This window comes from Danio rerio, chromosome 18 (genome assembly GCF_052040795.2).
Source record: "Danio rerio strain M-AB ecotype USA chromosome 18, GRCz13ab, whole genome shotgun sequence".
NCBI classification, from domain to species: Eukaryota; Metazoa; Chordata; class Actinopteri; order Cypriniformes; family Danionidae; genus Danio; species Danio rerio.
The window spans coordinates 47096010-47119894 of record NC_141038.1 but is presented as its reverse complement, the minus strand read 5'-3'; the positions used below and the strand labels follow the sequence as shown (position 1 = coordinate 47119894).

The following is a 23885-nucleotide window of genomic DNA, read 5'->3' as shown; positions in this document are numbered from 1 at the left end:
TTTTTTTTTTCTCCCCCCCCACTCCTTCCAGATCACCAATCCTTTGTCCCCTATCCCACCCTTTTCGTTCCCTACTGTGTCTAGGGAATAGGGGACTTTTTTTTTCTTTTTTTTCCCCCCTCCTTTCAACTATATCTTATTTCTGTCTTCCTCTACTCCCACCTCCCTCTTTTTTTCGTTTTCTTTTTTTCTCTCCTGTCTTGTGCCACCACAAGGAATGTCGTGTCGATGGCCCAATATTCGGGAAGGACTCATGGCCCACTAAAGGACTGCTATACCAATATTTTCATCCTGAAGAATTCAGATCACTTGATGAGGAGGGAAAGAGGGGACATGAGGATTTATCACCCAAGGAAAAAAAAACAATTCATCGCCTTTAAGCACATCCACACCCCACAGTCTCTGTCCCTCTGCTCGTATTCATGTTTCTAGTCATTTGAAACAAGTGCCTTAACAGTCTAACTTGTTCAAAAAGTAATAACCTGATGATTTTTTTTTTCTCCTCCTCATTCAACATCATTTTTTTACTACTCTGGCTTTTTGGTGTTGCTTGTCTGCCCCTACACGTTTGGCATCAGAAGAATAATTTAGCATTTGTCACCTGTAGTTTATTGGGGCAACAAAGAAAAAGATTGCGCAGTGGGAGAGAGGATGAGGCAGCAAATTGTGCCGTACTTTGACTATGTTGTGAAAAGAAGCCCCTTGGAGAACTGAGATGAAATCAGTGAGCATAATGACAATGATAGGGGCTGATCTTCTTGTGGCAAGCTTTCAAAAGTCCCACACGGCTCAAGGATTCACAAGGATTTTTTTTTTTTTGTTCCCTTCATCTGCTCATGGAACATGCCATGCCTCTAGAGACCCGTAACTCTTTCCCCCTCTGTCTTCAGCGGGCCAACACTAAGAGACTAGACCAGACTCAGACCAGCCTTTCTCATTGGCCATGAGGAATCTCTCTTTGAGATGAATGTGGATTTCTTTCTTTTACTCCTCCCTCATTTTCTTTTTTCTATCCTCCCAATTTCATCCTGATTTCAGTGCAGTTTTGCATTCTTGGGTAGGCACTCTGTCCTAAATGTGCCATTTATACAGATCTGGCGCATTTGTAAACATTTTGTAAATACTTCATTTATTTTTTTTAAATGGATTGTTTTAAAGCAAGCTAAAAAGGCTGGATGAACATTTGAGAAGAATGTTGGAAAGATCTTTAAAATCCAGGATCCTGTCAGCACTGGATGGCACTTTTGTTTGCTTATTCCCCCTTTTCCATCCCCCTTCATGGGGAAATAAGTTTAAAGTTTAAACCTTTCCTGGTAATGCACCGCCAGTGTTTTGTTATCGTAAGAAATGAGTTCACACTTGCTTTATTCTTTATTTTAAAACTCGAGACTCCGTTCAAAGGTTTTGAGTGTAATCCTCTGGTGGTTTCAGCAGGTGGTGCAATTGTTCAGATTTGCAGTTATTAACTCATCCGTTTTCCAGTGTTGACATGTTTCCTGACGTGGGTCGCTCAAATAAATGGCCTCATTTGCGCGTTGTGAAAACATGAGGCTTAATTGCTTTCCAGCCTTTTGCTTGTAACACTGACTTATGAGCACTCAGCGGGGTCCCTGAGCCTGGGTGACTCTAATCATAGAGATAATTTAATATTTTCATCATGTAATAGTGCTACTCGCTGCAGTGCAGCTCAAATTGGCAACGTGCAAAAATCTAGAATTTCTAAGCGAGATGTGTAGCTGTTACATGGGTCTGTGTTCACTGCCACCGGCACTAGGACATGACTTCAAACAGACCGTTAAGGGTGGGAGGATCGAAAGACTTGGTGGTTCCCATTGGAAAAAGGAAAAAAAAATGGACAAAAATATACTCAACTGGATGCCAAGACTTGATGGACTGACATAATGTAGCGGCAGAGACATGCAGTGCATTGTGAGTCAGCAGGCTTTTTTTTTTTTGTAAAAAGACCATGTTCTTAAGATGCTGCACAGACTTTACAGAAGAATCTAAATCTTTGCAGTGAGAGCTGCACTTAAGTTTGAACTTTAGTTCAAGGGTTGGGCAATAATAAAGGCTGCACACGTGCTTGGAGCACTTCCTCGGTTAGGCTAGAGGTGTAAAGACCATAAGGGAGTTTAATCTTTATTTTATTTAATTTTTTTGAGGAAGTATTGTGGCAGGGATGAGGGTATTTAACATGGGATGTGGGTATTACATGGGTGCTGATAACCAAATGATTTATTTTTTTTATTTTTTATTTTTTTGCAGCAGAATATTCATCCCCATCACCCCAAACACTAATAGCCTTTAAAGATTTCTGAGTGATTTATTTTCCCCCTCTCTGGGGATTGAAATGGGCTTGCTTGAGACACTTTAGCCCTTCTGCTGCTTTGTCACTAAGTTATGCATTTGACCCGTGATGTTTTGAGGGTGTTTCCTTTTATATGGGGTGGGTTAAGCTTGGGAGGGATACAATTTATGTCTTTTTATGATTATTAGCACAATTTGCGTTAAATTCTTTACGTTGGACTTCAACATCACCAACGTCCCCATTAGATAGTCAATTACAGGTGAGATGTTTAATTAATTTTTTTTTTTTTTTTGGATTAGTATTGTCGACTGTGAAGGCTATTGATATAATTAAGGACGTTCGTACTAACCGTGTGGTTGGTTACCCAAATATTGGCCCAGATTATTATTTATCACAATCCTCAAAATGCAGCCTTTTCCACAGTGGCCATGCTTTAATCCGGCCTCATATTCTCTTCTCTATTGCGTTCCCCTCTGGTGTGCACAGATTGTTCGCCCAACTAATCCGCTTTGGTTTCTTCTGGGGGCTTTTTAAACCGATCTGCTCTAGAGAGGAGAATGCGAGTTTCTGGGCGTTTGGCAGCAGCCCAGTGTTTTTCAGTAACCACTTGCTGTGGAAGTCACAGTTCTTTCTTGTGATGCTGTAAATCAGCATGTGATTGGATGTGCTGTGGTCTTTGCCATGGTGGTTGGGGTTTTGATTTGTTTTATTTTCTTTTATTTTTTTATTTTAAGCTTTGGTTTTCCCTTTCATTTTGAAGAATAGAGTTGGAGAACATCTCACCTGTTTAAGAGTTGTTTTCTGAAGCTTAAGCTAATTACATAATGGAAATCCACTCATTCTTCAGTGTATTATTTTATTTATTTTTATTTAATTTTTGTATTGGGTGGGTGGGAAGTTTTTTTTTTTTTTTTTTTTTTTTGGCTGCCCTGATGTATCGTTCTAATTCCAGCACTTTCCATCTTTGTGTTCAGTGTTGGGAGTATTTGGATACATCAGTTTGGGTTGGTGGGTGGGAGGGATGTGGTAAATTGGCTTAAAAGAAAAATTAAGATGAACAATTAGGAGTTCAGGGTAAGGAATTCAATCTTTAACCTTTGCCCTCAAATTTGAGATGTTTTTCTTTCTGTTTGGATACTGCAAATGAACAACCAAATTCAAGAGAAATCCAAAGTATTGTTTTGTTTCTCCTTTTCAATTTGGACCGTTTCAATTGGCTTTTGTTTCTCAGTGATGCTGCATTTTTAAAGAGTTGAGATGTGTGAATGCAATGGTTAACATCTGTCATGGTTTTTGTTTGATAATAAAGCTCACTGAAGTTCCATGTATGTGTTTAAGGTGTCTTTATTTTGTAAAAAATAAATGTTTGAATTTAGTGTTAAGTATACACATGTAAAACTACTGCATATGGAGGATCCGTGTCCTGCAGAATTTGGGATTAAGCAGATCCAGCACCTTTTCTGGATCACCCAGAGTGGTAATCACTGATTTTATACCCAGTGGTTGTGCCCGGGGGCTGCTTTAGGGCACTCTATAATGGGTTTTTTTAATCTTTGTATTTGTGAAATGGTTGTTAGACCTGCAGTTTTTTTCCTAGTGAATAAGACTTTGCTTTGTTGGAGCCAAAAAGGACACTTGCCCTCCATAATTGAGTTTAGACACTTGGAAGTTTATTGACAATATGAAATGCTTGTTTTATTCATGCAGAAACCACTTCTGTTGTACCTTGTCTTTGTATGGTGTAGTAAAGGCTACAGTAATGTACTTGCTCTAGACTTCAGCATTGAATGTCAAAGTAAACATTCCCCTTATGTAACATTTTAATGCTGCCACTTCCAGCAATCTGCATACTGATAGGCTTACGAGCCATTGAACATGATTCATTGGTGTAGTGCAGCTGACCTCTAACCCTCCTATCATTGATAAAAAGCTCAAGCTTTAAATCTCTGGCGATAGTTTACTGACTTCATTACTACTATAATTCAACTCACTAAGATGCACTGCTTAATTGTCATTTCGTCGACCCTCCTCTTCTCATCCGGCGATGCACTCCTGGCTCCTTGTGACAGGTTAGTTCCCATAACCAACCTTCATGGTCAAGATTTCATTATGCTTCTCTAAATTAGCCAATGAAATGGCACCATTAAAACATTGAGGTTGTTAATAGTTCCCACTAAACACCTTTTGTGAGTCTCTGACATGTCTAATGACTTCTGCATTTCATTGACCTTTAAAGATGGTCCTCAATGTGTTATAAAAGACTTCAAGAGCCACCAGATGGCATTCTCATTATGCCTGAACTTTGAGTCTGTGATAAAGCAGGTGGAGTGTTGAATGTTGCGAAGCTGAGCTTTGAACCTTCATCAAAGAACCGTAGTAGAGAGAGTGTTATTGATCTTGGTTTTATGAGCTTAACCTGTGAGTGCCAGACAAGAAGTGGGCAGACTAACAAGCTACCCTGTTACTCTGCGCATCAGCTGTCTGACATGTTTTTGTTGCCACCAGTCAGATCTACTGCACTGGAGAAGTCCTCCGACAGGTCCAGATGGCTAAACTGTTTGATGATGACAAGTACTTTGTAGATATGACGTTAACTACAGCTCCCGGTGAGTCAAACATGTTTGGTTTGTTCTGATACTCGTCAGAAGCCCATCAGTGATTTTTTCCCCCCCTCTTCCCTTTCCTTGTATAGAGGTTGTGTTGGAGGCCTTTACCAATCTGAGTTCAGTATTCCCAGACAAGGCCGTACCATCTCTTGAGTTAAAGAAATTCCTGCAAACATACTTTAAGGAGCCGGGCAATGAGTTTGAGCGGTGGACTCCTACAGACTGGCATTCAAAGTGAGAACGTTGATACTGAAAATTTGTTGTTGTCATGTTGAATAGGGTATACAAGAGTGGTTAGTTCTAAAATCTTAAAGGAACACTTGGAAATAGGATCATTTTATAAGTACCCTGGAGCAGTGTTTTTCAACCCTGTTTTTGGAGGACCACCAACTATACACAATTCCAACACACTCAGATCATCAGTTCATTAGCAGATAATGAAAGGCCTGAACAGAGAAAGGAGACTTCCAAAACATGCAGTGTTGGTGGGCTTTAGGAATGTGGTTAAGGGCGTACTCACACTATGCCATCCGTACCGTGCCCAGGCCTGTTTCCCGGATCGTTTGAGAAGTGTGAGTGCGCTGAATCAGGCTCAAGCACGGTTCACTTGGCCGGCCCAGGCCCGGTGGGCCTGAGCGCGGTTCACTTGGGCTTTGGCACTGTACGCTTGTGTGTGAGTGCAAAACGCGCCAAAGCCCGAAACTGAAAGCGAGACGTGACTTTTAAGGGACGGTTTTATATGCATTAATTAATCATTCTTACTGTTCAATCAATGCAAACTGCCGTAGTTTATTAAAGACGCAAATCTCTCACTGCACGACAGCTGCACCTTCAGCAGACCTCTTCATTCCTGCAGCACGAGAGCTTTATGATTGTTTATGAGTGCCAAAAGAGGCGAATCTGTTCGGCGAAATATCTGACTGCGCGTCACCGCATCCCTAAGGACTGTTTGGTGAAATATTTGACTGCATGTTACTGCATATCAAACAACTGATACGATATAACTAGAGAAATCTCCTCTGTGCTGAGCGAGAGCGCTTCTCACTGAACAGAGCACAGCATCGATGATGTAAGCGTGCCGAGGCCCGATTGTATGTGAGTGCGGGCCGTCGGGGAGACAGGAGGCGGGGGACAAGCGTGCTTTGGCCCGGTTCGAGGCAACTGTACATAGTGTGAGTACGGCCTAAGAAGCACTGTTCTAGAGCAGTGTTTCCCATCCCTATTCCTGAAGGCACACCGACAGTACGTTTTCAACCTCTTCCTAATCAAACACACCTGAAACAACAGATCAGAACATAAACAGAGAATCCAATACCTTATTCTTATTCTTGCGTAATAATCAAGGATCTTTGCTGCCGTATCACGGCTGCAGCAGCCATAATTAAATTACTCAATGCCTAAAAGTAGTCCTCAGCTGAGTAACTAGGTAACGGCACGGTGTAATATCATTGCCATGGTACAGAAGTTCCCTGATTATTACACCAGAATTAGAGTATAGTTGCTAGTACACAATTTAACTACACAAGAGTCAAGATTAATTCAATCTGGGGTCACCACAGCGGAATGAATCGCCAACTTATCCAGCATATGTTTTACACAGCGGATGGCCTTCCAGCTGCAACCCAGTACTGGGAAACATCCATTCACAATCATTCACACACATGCACTGCAGCCAATGTTGTTAATTCACCTATACCCATGCCTTTGGAGGAAACCCACTCCAACACAGGGTGAACATGAAAACACACAGAAATCCCGACTTCCCCGCCAAGACTTGAACCAGCAACTTTCTTGCTGTGAGATGACAGGTAATTACTGAGCCACCATGTCTTCCTCAAGATTCAAGCTTTAAATGGGAGAACTGATTAAAATTCTTTAGGATTTTGGAGTGAGATGCTAATGGAATTTTATGCTAAGCTAAAAGCACCAGAGAATGGCTGAATGCTTAAAAATATGGTTAACACAACAGTTTCACTCCAGGGCACTTGTAAAATTAGCCTGCATTCATTTTTTTTGGAACACTAAAGGATAAATCAGGCTTGTGTAAAGCCTCAGTCAACATACTCTTTCAGTATGAAGAATAACAAAAGCAGTCAAGCTAGTTTATGAAGACAAGACAATGTAATATTCCTTGTTCCACAGGCCAAACTTTTTATCCAAAGTGTCTGACTCAAAATATCGCAGCTGGGCTGAAGAGCTCCACAGTTTGTGGAAGTCGCTTGGTCGAAAGGTAAATATACTTTATCATGAATGTACACCATGTAGTGTTAACTAATCTTTATCTTGTTATGAATGTGTGTGGCTGTGTAGATCCGTGATGATGTGAGAGACCACCCAGAGCTGTACTCGCAGATTTACACCCCACACCCAGTGGTTGTGCCCGGGGGCCGCTTTAGGGAACTTTATTACTGGTTAGTCCATCTCTTTACCACATACACACACAGAAGTATTTGCACAACAATTAGTGGTACTTGCTAATGCTAATATCACTACTATTATGGCTCATACTCACACTGTGTCCTAAACAGGTGCTTGTCTAAACAAGTGATCAGCAATGTGTCATAGCCACACAGCAGTTTGGTTTTGTAAGCTGCTATATAGAGCACTGCATATCATCTTTGTTAGCCTGCCCATAAGTTAGCATCATGCTACTCTTTGGAACTACAAGGCCTGGACTCAGAATTTTCCTTGTCCTTCGTTGTCTTGTCCTTTCGTTCATCACCCAAAGCTCATTCAAGAGTTCACACTTAGCTGATAATCAATAAAGCGTATTTGGCATGCTGTCCTGGGAGAGAGCCCTGAGCTCGTAATATCCTCGAGCCCGGGGCTCCCTCCTGTTAGAAGGGCGAGAGGGGAGTTCGAGATCAGGTAGGTCTCAAAAACTCCCCTGCTTGTCACTGTGAGAAGTGTGAAGTAAGGTTGTATTGGGTGATAATTTGTTTTAGTCGATTGGCTATGGTTTATGTTTTGGACGGTGGGAGGAAACCGGGGAACCCGGGGGAAACCCACGCGAACAAGGGAAGAACATGCCACCGTGTCGCCCGATCAGAAAAAGGAGGAGGATGAAGGGGTGGAAAGGGGGGAGCTTCAAGACGAAGATAACTGGAGTGACAAACTCAGGTTATTTATAATGCTTCCGTAATCATCTAATGCTTCCATAATCACTGAACACCTTCCACCTAAGAGGTCTGCGTCGCGTTCTGGGCATTACCTGGCAGGACAAAGTCTCCAATGTCAAAGTCTTGACTCGAGCCGGCCTTCCCAGCATGTATACCATGCTCCGACAACGTCGCCTGCGCTGGCTTGGCCATGTGTGCCGTATGGAGGATGGGAGAATCCCAAAGGATATCCTTTACGGAGAACTCTCATCTGGGAAGAGAACAACAGGACGCCCATTTCTGAGATTTAAAGATGTCGTGAAGAGGGACATGAAGGCCCTCGACATAAACACCAAGTCCTGGGAAGACCTCGCATCAGACCGCCTGAAATGGAGGTGCACCCTGACCAAACAGCTCAAGTCAGGTGAGAAGAACATGATGCGTGCGTCAGAGGACAAGCGAGTTCACCGAAAGGTGCAGAGCGTCAGCCAGGGAGGCACCTATCAATGCGACTGCTGCGGTAAAAAATGCCTCTCCCGCATTGGTCTCTTCAGCCACCAACGACGCTGTCTTAAACAATCAGTCATGCCTCAAGATAAGAGCTAGGATACGTCATCCATGGTCAACACTGACTGACGGAGGCCTACTACTACTACTACTAATCATCTAATAGGGCTGATTACGGAGCTAATAAGGAGCCAGCCGTGTTGATTATAAGCACGTTATCCTCTCGAAATTAGTTTATGAATAAACCACACTAGGTGAGAGTAGGAACATAGATTTACCCGTGAATCAAGAGCATTCCCTTTTTAGCTTAGCTTTTTCTTCACCACAACAGACACATTGACCGTGCTACAGCTGGCGCTGCACCAATCCGCCTGTCAATCTCTCGTTCCATCCTTCCCTCACTCATGAACAAACCCCAAGATACATGAACTCCTCCAGCTGAGGTAAGGACTTTCCTCCAACCTGGAGATGGCAAGCCTGGAGTAGAGTCAGCGACCTTCTTGCTGTGAGGCAACAGTGCTAACCACTGAGCCACCATGTCGTCCACAACAGCTCTGTTATTTGCACTTTTGTGTGCCCTATCTAGTGGATACAGACAATTTCAGTGTCAGCATTTACATAAGGATAATGTACATATTGTGGGAATATAAATTTATGTAACCTATATATAACTGAAAAGTTGTTTTTAGGTTGTGACAGACCTTAAAATGTCTTGGTTTCCTGAGCCCTGACTGTCTCCAAAGTAATGGAAAATTGTCAGTTTCACAGCACAGCTGTGTCTATTGTCTTCTCAAGCCGGTCAACTGGTCGGACGAGTTCTGTCTCCAGAACCCCATTTGCGCGCACTGTTTTCATGCTAAAATGTTTTCATGCTTATATGCCTGGAAAGGCAATTTACCCTGCCGACAACAACACTTCATTTGCATGCTTTGTTTTAGACTGTCCCCACCTACATGTATCATTAGCCCCTTTCACACATACACAACTCTCCGGAAAATTACCGGAAGGTGTGTATGTGTGAACAGGCATTTTTTGAAAATACCGGTAAATTCGTTCTGGCTATTTTACGGAAAGAGAAGTTGTAACATTACCGGTAATTTGCCGGAATGCTGCACTGTGTGAACGCAAAAGGAAGATTGCTGGAATAAGCGCGTGCACGTCTAGAACGTGCTGACGTGAGAAGTCTGCTTTAGCCAATCAGAACAGTCAGACACATTCACGTTCGCGCGGTTTATGAGAATAAAAGCCTTTGAATATTTTTCCAGACACATTTAGCTGCTAGAAATTAGTCAGATAACATTTATATGTTCATCTTAATGCCAACTGTATAATTAATTATCGATAAGATGCTTGTGATAAGTCGTTGTGCCCATAAACAGTCTATGAGTGTCAGCACACACACATATCATGTACATCTCGACATGCGAAAGTGTTTCTCTGTATGTTTTCATCGAAGTTGTTCACAATACTGATCCATCCACAGAGTTTGAGATGTAGTCAAATGTTTACAAATACAAGCGCAGCCGTTTAGAGGTAACTTCTGGTCAATGATTTCAGAATTTACCGGTATTTTGGAATGGATGTGTGAATGCTCTTTTCCGGAAAAATTCCGTAACGTCCTCGCCTGTGTGAACAGCGCTTTTTTGAACTTACCAGTAAAGTCGTTCCGGAAATTTTACATATATTTATCGGTATCACTGTGTGAAAGGGGCTAATGTCTGTAAAAATGCATTTAAACTGAGTTTACTTTCGATGACACCACAGCGACGCAGAGTTCTTCTTATTAAAGTTTTCTGCTTTGAAGATACCCGAAGTTCTCCCAGGTTTTTTGCTCATCTTAGAATGTCACAACAGTTTTGGTGCTGTGAGCCAGACTACAGAAATTCACAACATGTATATCAGATATGATTTTATCCGCTATGGTATATTATTGTAAATATTGTCTTTGTCATCTATGTGATTTATGTGAAGATTGTCTCAAGAACACATTCGCACTTACCAATTTGTCCACAAGGTGGCAATTCTGAAATCGCCTGTTTAAAGAAGCACACTAATGTCTCAAGACATTTGATTTGCCAAAGATCTCAGATTAACTGCTTGAACAAGAAAAAGTGAAGACCTTTGTATAATGTTTATTGACAGGGTGGTTGTCACTTGGTACTGCAGAGATCATGGAAGTCAGTGGACTGAAAAGTGTGACAGCACCTTCACTCTGGTGCACATTGTACAAATAAACACTGTCATGGTGACTTAAAACAACAACAACACAGCAGCAGCCTGACAACTACTGTAACATCTTAATCCTGAGCTCTGTGCTTCAGTTAATTCCTCTTTTTCTTCTTCCTCTCTCAGGGACTCCTATTGGGTAATTAATGGTCTCCTTTTATCTGAGATGACTGAGACAGCCAGAGGAATGATTCTCAACTTTGTGTACTTGGTAGAAAGGTGCTTTCATTGTCTCCTATTTTAAAATGCTTGCAGACATAGAGAGCCCCATCATACACCCTGCGCAATAAGTGTATGGTGCTATTTGTTGCTTTTTTCAGACCAGTGCAACTGCAATATTCATGTTTTGCTCCACATGAATTAAATAGCACATTAATTTGTGCCAGTTTGTGGACTCATGGGTGTGCAGCTGGTGCTTTTTTCAGATTACTCATAACAATCCGCATTTGTAAAATGCTATTATAAATAGCAGTATCATTTATTATATGCATATTTATATTTGTTTTAATAAAAGCAAGTTTAGATTTGTCCACCTGTCGGGTTTTGGAGACATGCATGACCATATGGGGCACTACATGAGGACGTGTGTTTGGATATAACTCAGTTTTTTGAGCACACTTCATTATTATTGTTCATTTATTTATTTGCTCGAAATTAGAACTGAATGTAGAAATAGTTTTGAAACAAATCTTTGTGCTTAACAACCAAAAATAAATATTTAGTTTGATGGTTGTCTTCAGCGGAGTGAGTTTCCATCGTTTCCTCACTCCGCGAAAGGAGTTAAGAGTAAACGTAAAGTAAAAAGAAAGTAAATATGCCAATTGGAGGAGGGGGTTCGCTAAAATGAGGAGCCAGATCAGATGTTCCAGCACGAATTAAGCCCTGCATATATGTGTATATCTCTGGCTCTGTATGGCCAGTCCTCCACTGCACCTTGGTCCCACATTCATTTCAAAGGAGCACTCCCCTGTACTAAAATGGCAGCTCTATTGACATATTCCTTCTAATAGACAAGCAAAATCCAATGTATATATCTATAATTTTGACCTTAAAATAGTTTTTTTTTTAAATTAAGAAAAACATATTTTCTAGTCAAAATGAAACAAATAAGACTCTCCAGAAGAAAAAAAATATTGTAGGAAACACTGTGAAAAATGATTGCTCTGTAAAACATCATTTGTGACTTTAACTGTACAAAAGTTTCAAATATAATCCATTAAATAGCAAAAAAACAACTGAATGAAAATCACCTCACAATCATATTTTCATTTCCCAAAAGTCATTTTCTTGACAAATTATTGCATCAGTTTATGATATTAAATTCTTTATCATCATCATTATCTGTCCTCTCCGCCTCCATTCAGATATGGCATTGTCCCAAATGGTGGTCGTGTTTATTATGAGCGGCGCAGTCAGCCTCCATTTCTTCCTCTAATGGTGGAACGCTTCTACGAGGCCACCGGAGACAAAGACTTCCTCAGGTAACCTTTTCAGCTAAATTGGCCTCCTGCAGGTCTGTTGAATATTGAGTTGCTGCGCTGAATAACACCTCTGCTCTGCATGTGCTCGGTGGTTCAGGCAGGTTTTGCCAGCACTGGAAAGAGAGTACAGCTTTTGGATGCAGAATCGGTCGGTTGATGTGATGACGAGTGAACTGACTCACATCCTGAATCGATATAATGTGCCGGTGGACCATCCCAGGTAAAAGCACTCGTTGACACTCAGTCACACTGAAAGAAAACATTAATAATGAGAAACTATTAATAGCATATTGAAATAATGTCAGTTTGTAACCTTGTAAATTAATCAATTGAGAAAATTAAGGCCCTTAAAATATATTAAAAAACCTTTTACATTTTATTCAAAAAGCTTGACTTCAAGTTCAAGAGCTTCAATTAACACTTTTGCCCAATTAATTTGACTTAATTTGACTACTTTATTATTATTATTATTATTTATTTTCGGCTTAGTTTCTTTATTAATCAGGGGTCGCCACAGCGGAATGAATCGGCAACTTATCCAGCATATGTTTTGCGCAGCGGATGCTCTTCCAGCTGCAACCCATCACTGGGAAACACGCATACACACTTATTCAAACGAACACTACGAACAATTTAGCTTACCCAATTCACATATACTGTATGTCTTTAGACTGTGGGGGAAACAGGAGCATCTGGAGGAGACCGAACACAAGGAGAACATGCAAACTCCTCACAGAAACACTAACTGACCCAGCCGAGGCTCGAACCAGTGACCTTCTTGCTGTGAAGCGAACATGCTGCCCACTGCGCCACCGTCCAGCCCTATTATTCATTCATTCATTTCTACCCTGGTCTTAGCTGTTCAGGCTGGGAGATGATCAGCAAAAACCAGCTTGACTGGCTAGCCAGGCTGGGAGCCCAGCCAAAACCTGCTATGTCCAGCTTAAACCAGGCTGGTCAAGCTGCTTTAGCTGGTCATTTTCCAGCCTGAACAGCTAAGACTAGGTGGTAAATGGCTTGAAACCAGCCTGGAAATGCTTTTATTTATCATTTATCTGATTAATTACATTGAATTTGGCTACAAAACCAAATACATCAAATATTTTAGGTTTACATTAAATATGGCAGTCTTTATATATGTATATGATCATTTTGAAACAAACTCAGAATTTAGATTCATTCAGAAATACAACAGTCCTGCTGGTGCTTAATATTTTCATTGGTAAAATTAACAATAATACTATTGTAGACAATATTGTGTCTAAAATATAACATAATTAACTTTAATTGATTGACTGTTTGGCTGTTCAGGTCAAAAAAGTCAGATTTGTTGCTCATTTTTTCATCTTGCTTAATACTGTTAATTGATAAATAAATAACAATAAATGCACTTTTCCAGTATTGCAAGAGCCGTTTTGTATTCTTTTGTATTGTAACTCTTCGTTTGACCACTGGGTGGAGTTCTGAATGGCGTAAAGATATGGGAAAGCGGGAAGAAAGGCACACAGGTGTGTAATTAAGGCGAGTAGAACCTACGTCCCTTTAAGTTTTGTGTATTCCAGTCTTAGGTAGAATTTATTGTTCGTGGCAGTGACTGAGCGTTAAAAAGCAACATTGAAAACCATCCTATGTGGTTCGTGACAAAGTGTAACTGTGAGTAGAAAATGCAACTGTACAGACTGTTTGATAAATAAACCCGAAAAGCAGCATTTTGTAGGATGAACTTGTCACGTGTCAGAAAAAAACCCCTCAAAGGACAATACTGGGATCATTTGTCTCACAACAACTATCTTGAATCTGCTGCTTGATGTTATTCTATAGGCTTTATTAGTGCGTTGTCTTAAATTATTATTATATTATTCCCCATAAAAATAATATAATTTGTCAAAGTCCTATTTACAATCTGTTTTAAAAGTCTGCATTAATATAAGGTAGCATAAGATGTCTGACCTTTAAAAAAATGTGTCACTCAATCAGCATAAAGTGAACAGTATTTGTTCCGTTTATCTGCTTGTTTTCTTACAGAAGCTAAGTATATTCAACCAACAGTAACTGTGTGTAATATTATTAGAATGTAAACACTTATATTGAATATTTTAAATACACTTAAGTATATTTCAAAGTATATGCTGATCATCGTAATGCATTTTAGTGTAAAACTATTTTTAGGCCTGAGTCCTACAGTGACGATGTAGAGCTGGCTGAGGGTCTGTCAACAGGTAGGAATACAGTTGTTTTTCAATGCTTCATATTGAATAATTATATGTATTACAATAAGATGAATATTTAATTTAAAAGGGCACATATAAAAGGATATTTGTGTGTTTCAGAGGCTCAGAAGCAGCTCTGGATGGACTTGACGTCTGGTGCGGAGTCCGGATGGGATTTCTCCTCTCGCTGGTTTATTGACGACACGGGCAGAAACAACGGCAGCCTCAGAGACACACAGACGAGCTCCATCCTGCCTGCTGACCTCAATGCCATCATGTGCCGCAACGAGCGTCTGCTGGCCTCCTTTCACAGGAGTCTGGGTAAAAGAGACAAACACACTTGTGTGCGTTTACAGTACACACACTTATAATCATATCAAAATACAGATCAGTGAAAAGTAAGCATTCACTTGATTCTTCATTTGATGCATGGTATAAATATTGTTTAATATCAAATTAAGTTCAAGCTAACATGCATTATATTTTTCCAGTTATTACATTTAGTCATAGATCCATTTTAGTGTAAGTGTAAGACTTAAATTTGGTTGTTTTTAAAGACCTAAACAGTATAAGTGTAATAAAGGACCCTAAATGCTCGTCCGCCGGCAACCGCTGCTTTGTCAAAGCATTCATTTAGGACCAATTTAGGACAGTAAATGAATTGGTCCTAAACATTTCAATGGTTATGTAAAATGGTGGACTATGTGGGTTTTTTGTGTGTATTATGAGCACTGTACAATATTTTCCTGTAGGTAATGAAGAGAAGGCCCTGAAATACGAGAAGGCTCTCTCTGCTAGAATTAAAGCTGTGGAGAGTCTGCTGTGGGATGCAGAGAAAGGGGCCTGGTTTGATTACAACCTGGTAAACAAGACCCGTCACCTGTCCTTCTACCCGTCTAACCTGGCACCTCTGTGGGCACAGTGTTACTCTAAGTCGGAGATGAGCGATCAGGCTGTCCAGTACCTGAGGGTGAGCAAATTTCAGACACTTCATCCATCCAGTTAGAGCTCCTCTGGCTATTTGTATTGAAAGGTGCAAAGAGCTACTTATCATATTTTAATCATGAACACACCAAAGGGTTATTTTAGGTGAGAAAACTTTTTGATTTTAATCAGGGTATATGCTCAAATCAGAGAGTGAAATTCAATACCTTTTCCCATACATTTTTAGACCTCATTACCACTTTAGGTTTCAGCGGTAACATTGGCCACATTTTAACTTGACTGTAAGAAATGAATCCTAAACTAAAACATTATTCATATCATGAATTAAAATGCTAATCCAGCAGGTGATGTTACTGCAGTAAACAAAGCAACCTAATCTTAAAAATAGCAGAATTTAATTGATTTCATAAACCACACAGCATCCCAAAATTCACAGATTAAATTCAAACAAACTTGAGCATACTGTACAACTAGACATTGTATAATCAAAAATAAATCAAAATGTAAAATAGCGTTTAAGACTTTTTAAGGGCCTTAAATTTTATTATTTTTATTATTATTATTATTATTATTCCCTTTATTTAGCCAGCAGATCACATCGAGACTGTCTCTTCTTCCAGTGAGACCTGGTCAAGACGGCAGGCAGCACATAAAGTTTCACACAAAAATCACAGAGAACAATACCACAAAATTACAAAATCACCATTCATAAACAAAGGTCAGGTCATAAAAAACAATTACAAATGTCCGTTAAGATGTTTAAAAGTACTCAGAGTCGGAAGTGTGTCGAGATTAAGCTAATTTTGCAGGTCATTGCAAGACCTAAAAGGAAAAAGCACGTCTGCCAAGTTCTGACAATACCCTTAAGACTGTTGACGAATACAGGAACCAAATCTAGTGTGTTGGTTATTTATGTGAAATGATAGTAAATTAGAAAGATAGGATGGTAGGTTACCTAAGAGAGCCTTTAAATTAAATAAGTACAAATGTAATTTTCTCCTTTGATAAATTTGTTTAAATTGATCAACTTTTAATAATTTTTATGACCCCGCGGACAACCTGTTAATGCATTTATTAATTTTGAGGCTTTTAGGGTTTTTTTATTAATTGTTTTTCTCTCCAAACCATTCGACCACTCTCTGTTAGCAGTGCTCTTCCAAGTACTGTTTTCCTCACTTCTGCTTTCCGCTCTTTTTCCATACTGTTTGTATCCGTTCTGCCCTTATTTAACCTTTCATCATTTTCCTCCAGGTGTATGGATTTTTAATTTAATTGCCACAATATGTTGATACTGCTTCTTTAACAGACAATTAAATGAGCGTAAGAAACTTTGCAAGTACATGTCAACTTACACTCACCCTAACCCCAACCTAACAGTCCTACAATCTAATGAGAGTTAGTTGAATGGCATGAAGATGTAATGTCACTGAAATTTAACCATCAAAATAAAGTGTGACCTGTAATCTTTTTCTTAATTGTGAAAAATAGTTATTACATATGTTTGTTTTATATTTTTGATCCTCAACTTTTTCTTTAGATTATTTGAGTTTCATCATAACCCTGAAGCAGCACACTGGTTTGTAGCACAAATAGTTTAGTTTCCTGCACATAATAATAATCTAGATATTTACATATAGTGGCTAATGAACTTGAAGTCTTCACACAAATAACTTGATTGTGAATTCCAACATGAGGTGGATAGTGTGTTTGTATTTAAAGCAATGCCTTTTTCCTGCAGACAATCTCCAGATGTGTCGGCATCTGACCTAATGCTGCTTTAATTATCACCTCCCATGCACACTCTCGGTAAATTAATATTGCAATGCCTTCATATCTAATGTATTCCCACTTGAGAAACACCACTGTTCTTCACCGTTTCTTCCCCGTTGAATAGCAAATGGTTTCTAAATCTTCAAGAGAAGAATATTTTTAGCTTTCACAGAGAAGGTGAGAAATCAAATAGAGGAAGGCTGCAATTCCCTACTTGGTACAGATGCACACTTCATGTTTAGCAGCAGATGGCAGTCTTTGCACAGCTTTTCACAACCTTCTCATGCTGGTCATTTATTCTGTGTGTATAGGATAGCGGAGGTCTGGATTATCCTAATGGCATTCCCACCTCTCTCAGTGACAGTGGTCAGCAGTGGGATATGCCCAACGCCTGGCCTCCACTCCAGCACATCATCATTGAAGGTAATTTGGCATAAATATGAACAAATTGAGTCAAGTCTATCATTTTCATGATGCACATTTTTTTTTCTTCAGTAAAACTGCTTTACAGAAAAACATAGAATTAATATTTATATTTTCATGCTGTAGTCTAGGTTTTAAGCACATTAGAGTAGGAGGATTAATATAGTTTACATTTTAATGATGTAAAAAAAATCAAACTGGGGTTATTTGGTATATAGTTTTGAGCATATTTCACTCCACACCATACAATATAGCAAATGTATATACATAATAGTTATATATTCGTCCTTTTTGTGTGTCCCCCATTATCTGTGGTGAAAAGGTAACATCGAAATTCAGAAAAAGAACACCATACTAATAGTAAAATGTGGTGGTGGTGGTAGTGTGATGGTCTGGGGCTGCTTCAGGGCCTGAAAGACTTGCTGTGAACCATGAATTATGCTGTATATAAAATATCCTGAAGGAGAATAGCCGGCTGCCAGTTACTGACCTCAAGCTGAAGCAAACTTCAAGTCCACTTTCTGAATGGCTTAAGAAAAACAAAGTGAAGACTTTAGAGTGGCCCGCTGTAAGTCCTGACCTGAATCCAATTGAGATGCTGTGGCATGACCTTAAAAAGGGGGTTCATGCTCTAAAACAGGGGTGCCCAAACTTTTTCTTTTAAAGGGCCAAAAACCAAACTTGATTGAGAGTTGTGAGCTGGAGTTAAATATACCAAACCATATTACATTAAATTAGCTAATTTGTTTGCTTATTATTTAACATATTAAATGATGATGCAGTATAATTTTTTAATGTTTTTAAATCAACTTAATACAGTAAAAGCATAAACTATCCTAAACTATAACACAATGGAGCTCAATAATGAATACACTAGTCGAGCTGCTCCTGCCTTTGCCTTGATTTGCTCACCAATGTCCTGCGCATTTGACCTCTATCTGTCGTATGTGTATATCTAATCAACTCATGTGTAAAGAGCTGGGATATTTAATGATAATTAGCTACATTTTATTTAAGTGTGTTTCAATTCTATTAACTTGGCTGGTTTAGGCCTGTCTGGGAAACATTTGTTGTTAAAAATACTGTGGAAACAAGTCTTTGTTAAAACGAGTGATTCAGTGAGCCATGCATTTAAATGATTTACTCAGAACTACTGATTCATTTAGAAACTGGGCCATGTCACTTTATGGATGAATCACTGACTTGTATGATTTGTTCAAATTCAGATGTCTTGTTCTGGTTTTGTTTGGAACCACTTTCTTTGACTAAACTAAGAAAAATGACAATTTTCTGTCCAAAATGTTACTCGCATAAAGGTAACTTCTTGTTTGTTCTGGAAATCAATGTTAGATTTGTGAATATCAGATAGATATTCAGAGAAACCGTGCTCTCGCTTGTTTGATGCTACTTAACACATCAAATTAACAAGACTTAATCTTAAAAATATTATTAAACCAAAGCAGACACATCATTATTTTTTGGCTTTTAAAATTCTAATTTAATTTTATAAGGTTTCATCATGCAGTCAATGCTTTTGAACTAAGGCATTTGGCTTTTATTTTTTGCAAAATGAGTGACACAAATATCAGCCTGCATATCATTTAACAACATTTGATATCAAAGACAGTAAAAATTGCACACCTCTTATAGCTCCCTCTCTCTATATATGAGTTTATAAAACAGGTTCTGCATGGTTCTTGAGTCCGACTGGCTAATAGTTGTACATTATTCTGCAATAACAGCATTCGTACAGCCTCTTTACGCTTGTGTATTACTCCGCCCACATAGTGACAGCAGATCAGTAGACTCACCATAGACAAATATTGCAGCTGTTAGACAACTTAATGTACTGTCGAGCCTTTTTTGGGCAAGAGTATAAGAAAGTAGTTCCTCTTACAAAAGGATTTTTGAGACTTTGTTGTTTGATTTTCTTTTTTTTTATACACCGATAAACCGTTGAACTGTTGTATAAACACAATGTCACACTCTTAGCAGTGCAATATGGCTGTATATTGTCACTGGTGGATCACTAAGGGTGCTTTCACCCTGGCACTTTTGGTCCACCCCCGGGTTCGTTTGACGTCATAGTAGGGTACGTTTAGCTAGTGTGAACGTGTCTTTTGAACTTGGGTGCGCATCCGTGAACTGAACGTGAAAAACTGAACTGAACAGAAGTGAAACAAACTATCGAATGTATGTGTGTGTGTGTGTGTGTGTGTATGTGTGTGTGTGTGTGTGTGTGTGTGTGTGTGTGTGTGTGTGTGTGTGTGTCTGCGTCACATTTTGTACCTTGGTGACATGCGCGTGACTAAGCCAGGGCAAACACAATGATACACAGTGATGTCTGCTTGTCTCCTCCAAAAGCAGCTTTAGCAGACTCGGTGTGATGTTCTGAATGTTTATAATATTTTTGCGGCAGATGGACGCGAGTTGCTTTCTGTATGTCCAAAACCAAAAGATTCAGTTAAATCAGAATAACCGCAATATGCGCACGTCTTTCCATTTCGCCGCTTGGTTTTGTGACCGTCAACTAGCAACGGCCATAAACAAAACAGCAGCTCGATGACGCAAGCGTACCGGGTTTCAAAAGGACAAAGGATAGTGTGAACACAAACCAACCGAGGAGGTGGCAAGGGGAGACAATCAAACTTGGGTACAGTCCAGGCAATTGAACCAAGTGTGAAAGCACCCTAAAGAACTTGGCCTGCGGCCTTAAGCCAATGCACGCCTCCCACCAGTGCCTAAATACAGCCATATCGATGTCGAACAGGTACTTGTTTGATGTTGCTCATGTATATGACTTTTCTTGAGCATACTCTATGCATGTGGATAACGTTGTACATACTTTGTACAAGGGTTGTCCACAAAATCAGTCACTATTTTCTTTTTCCACTAGGAAGATTGTCCTTACCTTTTAGTTTATTTGTCTAACTAATCATCTTAACCCAGCATCACTGTGATTCACACTTTTACTCTCATGCAAAGCCAGCAGCAGTGTGATGTGTGGCCTTATGTAATAAGAGTGGGTGGACTGTGCCCTATAAATAGAACCAAAACCTTAAATAAAGAGCTACATCTGTTGGGCTAAACATTTCGACACATCCAGGCTAATTGTAAGAACACATGGTCATCTGGTCATCTGAACAAGAATGAGTTTATCTGCTGCTGGCCAGACCATTGCTTATTACATTTTACTCTGCATATAAATTGGTAGTACAACATTAAAATGACAGTTTCAAATATTCTTTTACTTCTCTGCATATTTTCTTTTTGAGGATGAGGGCATGTTGTGCAAATTTGTTGGCATCTGCCGAAGTTGGCAAGCTTCTATGAAGTGGCAATTTTATTTTTCTCTCTAAAAATCCTGGAAGCCAAATTATTGGGAGAGAACATCCTTGAGAAAAGGGAACGGTGTGATCCTGCAGACAATAACAGTTTGGTTTTCTTCCAATTTCTAACAGCATGTTTACTGTTTATCCAAAGGCGCAGGTTGGCAGTAATACATCAGCACTTTGCACATCAGCCACTTCAGCTATACCTTAAAGCGGTGCATCAGAAGATTTTTCAGTCTGTTCACAAAATCACATCATTCGCTTCAAAATTCAATTTAACTGCTGTCAAATCTTGTCCGCGAGTTTGGGAAGTGACTATTAGGACGTGATTAATGATTCTCAGTAGTTGGTGAATTTGCCATTTAAATGACCCTCCCACTTCTCGCCCATCCATCATGTGTTTGCAGGTCTCTCCGGGCTCCATTCAGCCCACGCTCAAGAGCTCGCCTTCAGCTTGGCCCAGCGGTGGATTCAGACCAACTGGCGGGCATTCATCAAATATGAAGCCATGTTTGAGAAGGTGAGAAATTCAATATTTTTCTGAATCTCTGGGCGGTCAAACATTAGCTTTTATGTAGTGTTTGAGGGGAAAATCCATCTATAGCTTCATCTGGAATCAATGTGGTCAATATCCAATGTACTCATTGAATCCCATAATGAAAGTCGGTAGTGAGCGTAAAGCTGATGAACAGTAAATTGGCATTTGCTAGAGAAAATCCATGCTCTGTTTAGGGTCACAATTAATGAATACCTATTTAGTGCCCAACCACAACAGCAAAACTGTCATCTATAAATAAAAAACTAATTTACAATTTACTTATTTTATAAATTTGTTTTCGTTTCGTTGTTAGTTTTAAATTTGCTCTATTTTTTTAGTTTAATTTTTGTTTGTTTTAAAAATGGTTGTATTAGTTTTAGTTTTGTGATCACAATTTCTGTTTAGTTCTCATATATTTAGTTTCTTTTAGTAATTCTAACTAAGCAGAACACATTCAGTGTTGACCAGAGCTAATTTTTGTGTTTGCACTAAATCTACACTACCTGACAAAAGTCATGTCATCAATTCTTGTTGTAAGAGCAACAAATAAAAGCTTGACTTCTAGTTGATCATTTGGAAAAGTGGCAGAAGGTCAATTTTTCAATCATCTGATGAACTGCATCCAAATCAACACAAATACTGCAGAGGACCTACAAGAACCTGCATGGACCCACGATTCTCACAGAAATCAGTCAAGTATGGGGTTACATTCAGTATGGGGGTGTGCGAGAGCTCTGGAGAGTGGATGGCAACATAAACAGCCTGAGGTATCAAGACATTTGTGCTGCTCATTACATTACAAACCACAGAAGAGGGCAAATTCTTCATCAGGATAGCGCTCCTCATACTTCAGCCTCCACATCAAAGCTCCTAAAAGCAAAAAAGGTCAAGGTGCTCCAGGATTGGCCAGCCCAGTCACCAGACATGAACATTATTGAGCATGCCTGGGGTAAGATGGAGGAGGCATTAAAGTTGAATCCAAAGAATCTTGATGAACTCTGGGAGTCCTGGAAGAACGCTTTCTTTGCCATTCCAGATGACTTTTTTTAATAAGCTGTTTAAGTCATTGCTGAGATGTATGGATGCTGTCCTCCAAGCTGATTGGTGTCATAAACAATGTTCATTCTTTTTTTCCACTGCAGCATGACTTTATATTCTATACTGTACATTATTTCTGTTAAGTGACAAGACTTTCGTCTAAGCAAAGTCAGACCTTACCGTCTAAATCAAGGCATGATCATATATTATTTTGTGTAAATAAGTGTAGGCGGCAGGACTTTTGTCAAGTAGTGTAAATTTGTTTCTATTTCCACAATACAATTAATTTCCTCCTTGAAAACACTAGAAATCTTTTCTTTGTACTTTTGATCAGTGTTTAAGAAAATCAGCAAATTGCATGTTATTGATTTTATTGCATTAAAAAAGGTCCAAATGTATAATTTTCCCAGTGACTCTAGTTAGTTTCATTTTATTTTTCCATTTATTGTGATTTTATTTTTATTTCAGTTAATGAAAATGTTTTTGAGCGGTCTTTTTAGCTGAGTTATGATTTGGTTTTTATAACTTTTTCTATTTCTCTCTTTCGTTGCGATCCTCTTCCTGCCATGTCCTTGTTACAGTACGATGTCAGCGGTGATGGAAAGCCCGGAGGAGGTGGCGAGTATGAAGTTCAGGTATTAATGGTCTGTTCATATTTACATATTCAAATTCATAAATCTGCTTTTCCGAGCCTGGGCACAGAGCTTCCGAGACATTTTAATCTCTGGAGGAATTAGGGGTAAATTAGAGTTCTTCAGCCCAGCAGAACCATTCTTGAAATGTAGAATCTCATTTTCTGCCAGACCCCAAGGACCAATAGAGTGTCTAGAGAAGAAACGGCAAATTAATAGAAGCTCAGATCATCAAATTGCAAGTTCATAGAGAACACTTCAAAAGATCTTTCTATCAGGCTGACATTAGTGTTGCAGGCTACTTCTGAACCCTCAATACTTCGGATGATATCTTGTCCCGCACAGTTTGCAAAGGGACAAGAATGATAACCCAAACCTGACTCGAGTATTTTTTTTTGGTCATAGTTGGGATTTGGATGGACCAATGGGGTTGCTCTGCAGCTGTTGGATCAGTATGGTGATAGGCTGAGCTCTGGAGGGCGTGTCCCAGTGTGTTCCAGCGCTCTAATTGGACTGGTCTATGCCGTCTTAAAATCTCTATTCTGATCCTCATCTGTGATATGTCTGGAGGCTGAACAAGAAAAACACATGAGAAAATCCAGCATCACTATTCAACAGTTGAAGCTGAGTTCAATCAATGTCTTTCTGTTTTATTTTCAAGCCTTTTGATCTCCTGGTTTGCCATTTATTTGTAGAATCAATTCACCTTTGTCTGAATGTACCTCAAGGGCCAGTCTTACATATTTCAACATTAAACTGTACTCGAAGGTG

At 39.5% G+C, this 23885-nt stretch overlaps 2 protein-coding genes and 1 long non-coding RNA gene across 10 annotated transcripts in view; 2 read left to right on the top strand and 1 right to left on the bottom strand.

Moving 5' to 3' along the window:
* ddx6 (DEAD (Asp-Glu-Ala-Asp) box helicase 6) overlaps positions 1–3632 on the top strand; it is a 17243-nt gene extending 13611 nt beyond the window's left edge. For all 4 annotated transcript variants that reach the window (XM_087293583.1, XM_087293582.1, XM_087293585.1 and 1 more), the window contains one exon: positions 32–3632. The gene's annotated coding sequence lies outside the window, so the exon portion shown is untranslated. The remainder of the gene's footprint in view (positions 1–31) is intronic.
* On the top strand, positions 3329–23885 carry treh (trehalase (brush-border membrane glycoprotein)). Of its 2 annotated transcripts, XM_087293569.1 has the most exons (15): positions 3329–4377; positions 4814–4914; positions 5001–5148; positions 7057–7144; positions 7225–7325; positions 10872–10964; positions 12110–12226; positions 12324–12446; positions 14396–14445; positions 14557–14757; positions 15189–15406; positions 17463–17574; positions 21314–21426; positions 23064–23117; positions 23520–23885. In XM_087293569.1, the coding sequence occupies exons 1-15, from the start codon at positions 4304–4306 to the stop codon at positions 23658–23660; spliced, it is 1734 nt and encodes a 577-aa protein (XP_087149695.1). In that variant the 5' UTR covers positions 3329–4303; the 3' UTR covers positions 23661–23885. The 2 variants fall into 2 exon arrangements, with proteins under 2 accessions (XP_087149695.1, XP_087149696.1); XM_087293570.1 differs by lacking the exons at positions 14396–14445; positions 14557–14757; positions 15189–15406; ... (2 more) ...; positions 23064–23117; positions 23520–23885 and adding an exon at positions 12897–13626 and having other exon boundaries at positions 3780–4377.
* Positions 22948–23885, bottom strand: part of LOC137488332 (uncharacterized) — a 300450-nt gene continuing 299512 nt past the window's right edge. For 2 of the 4 annotated variants that reach the window (XR_015515355.1, XR_015515356.1), the window contains one exon: positions 22948–23307. This is a non-coding gene — a long non-coding RNA (uncharacterized LOC137488332). The remainder of the gene's footprint in view (positions 23308–23885) is intronic. The other 2 variants (XR_015515357.1, XR_015515358.1) reach the window with 1 other exon arrangement.

Excerpts from the sequence above, each read along its gene's own strand:
- treh (XM_087293569.1), top strand. The coding sequence starts at position 4,304 with ATGCACTGCTTAATTGTCATTTCGTCGACCCTCCTCTTCTCATCCGGC. Across the intron at positions 7,326-10,871 it reads TTTAGGGAACTTTATTACTG|GGACTCCTATTGGGTAATTA; the intron begins GTTAGTCCATCT and ends TTCCTCTCTCAG. Across the intron at positions 23,118-23,519 it reads GTGGCGAGTATGAAGTTCAG|TTGGGATTTGGATGGACCAA; the intron begins GTATTAATGGTC and ends TTTTGGTCATAG.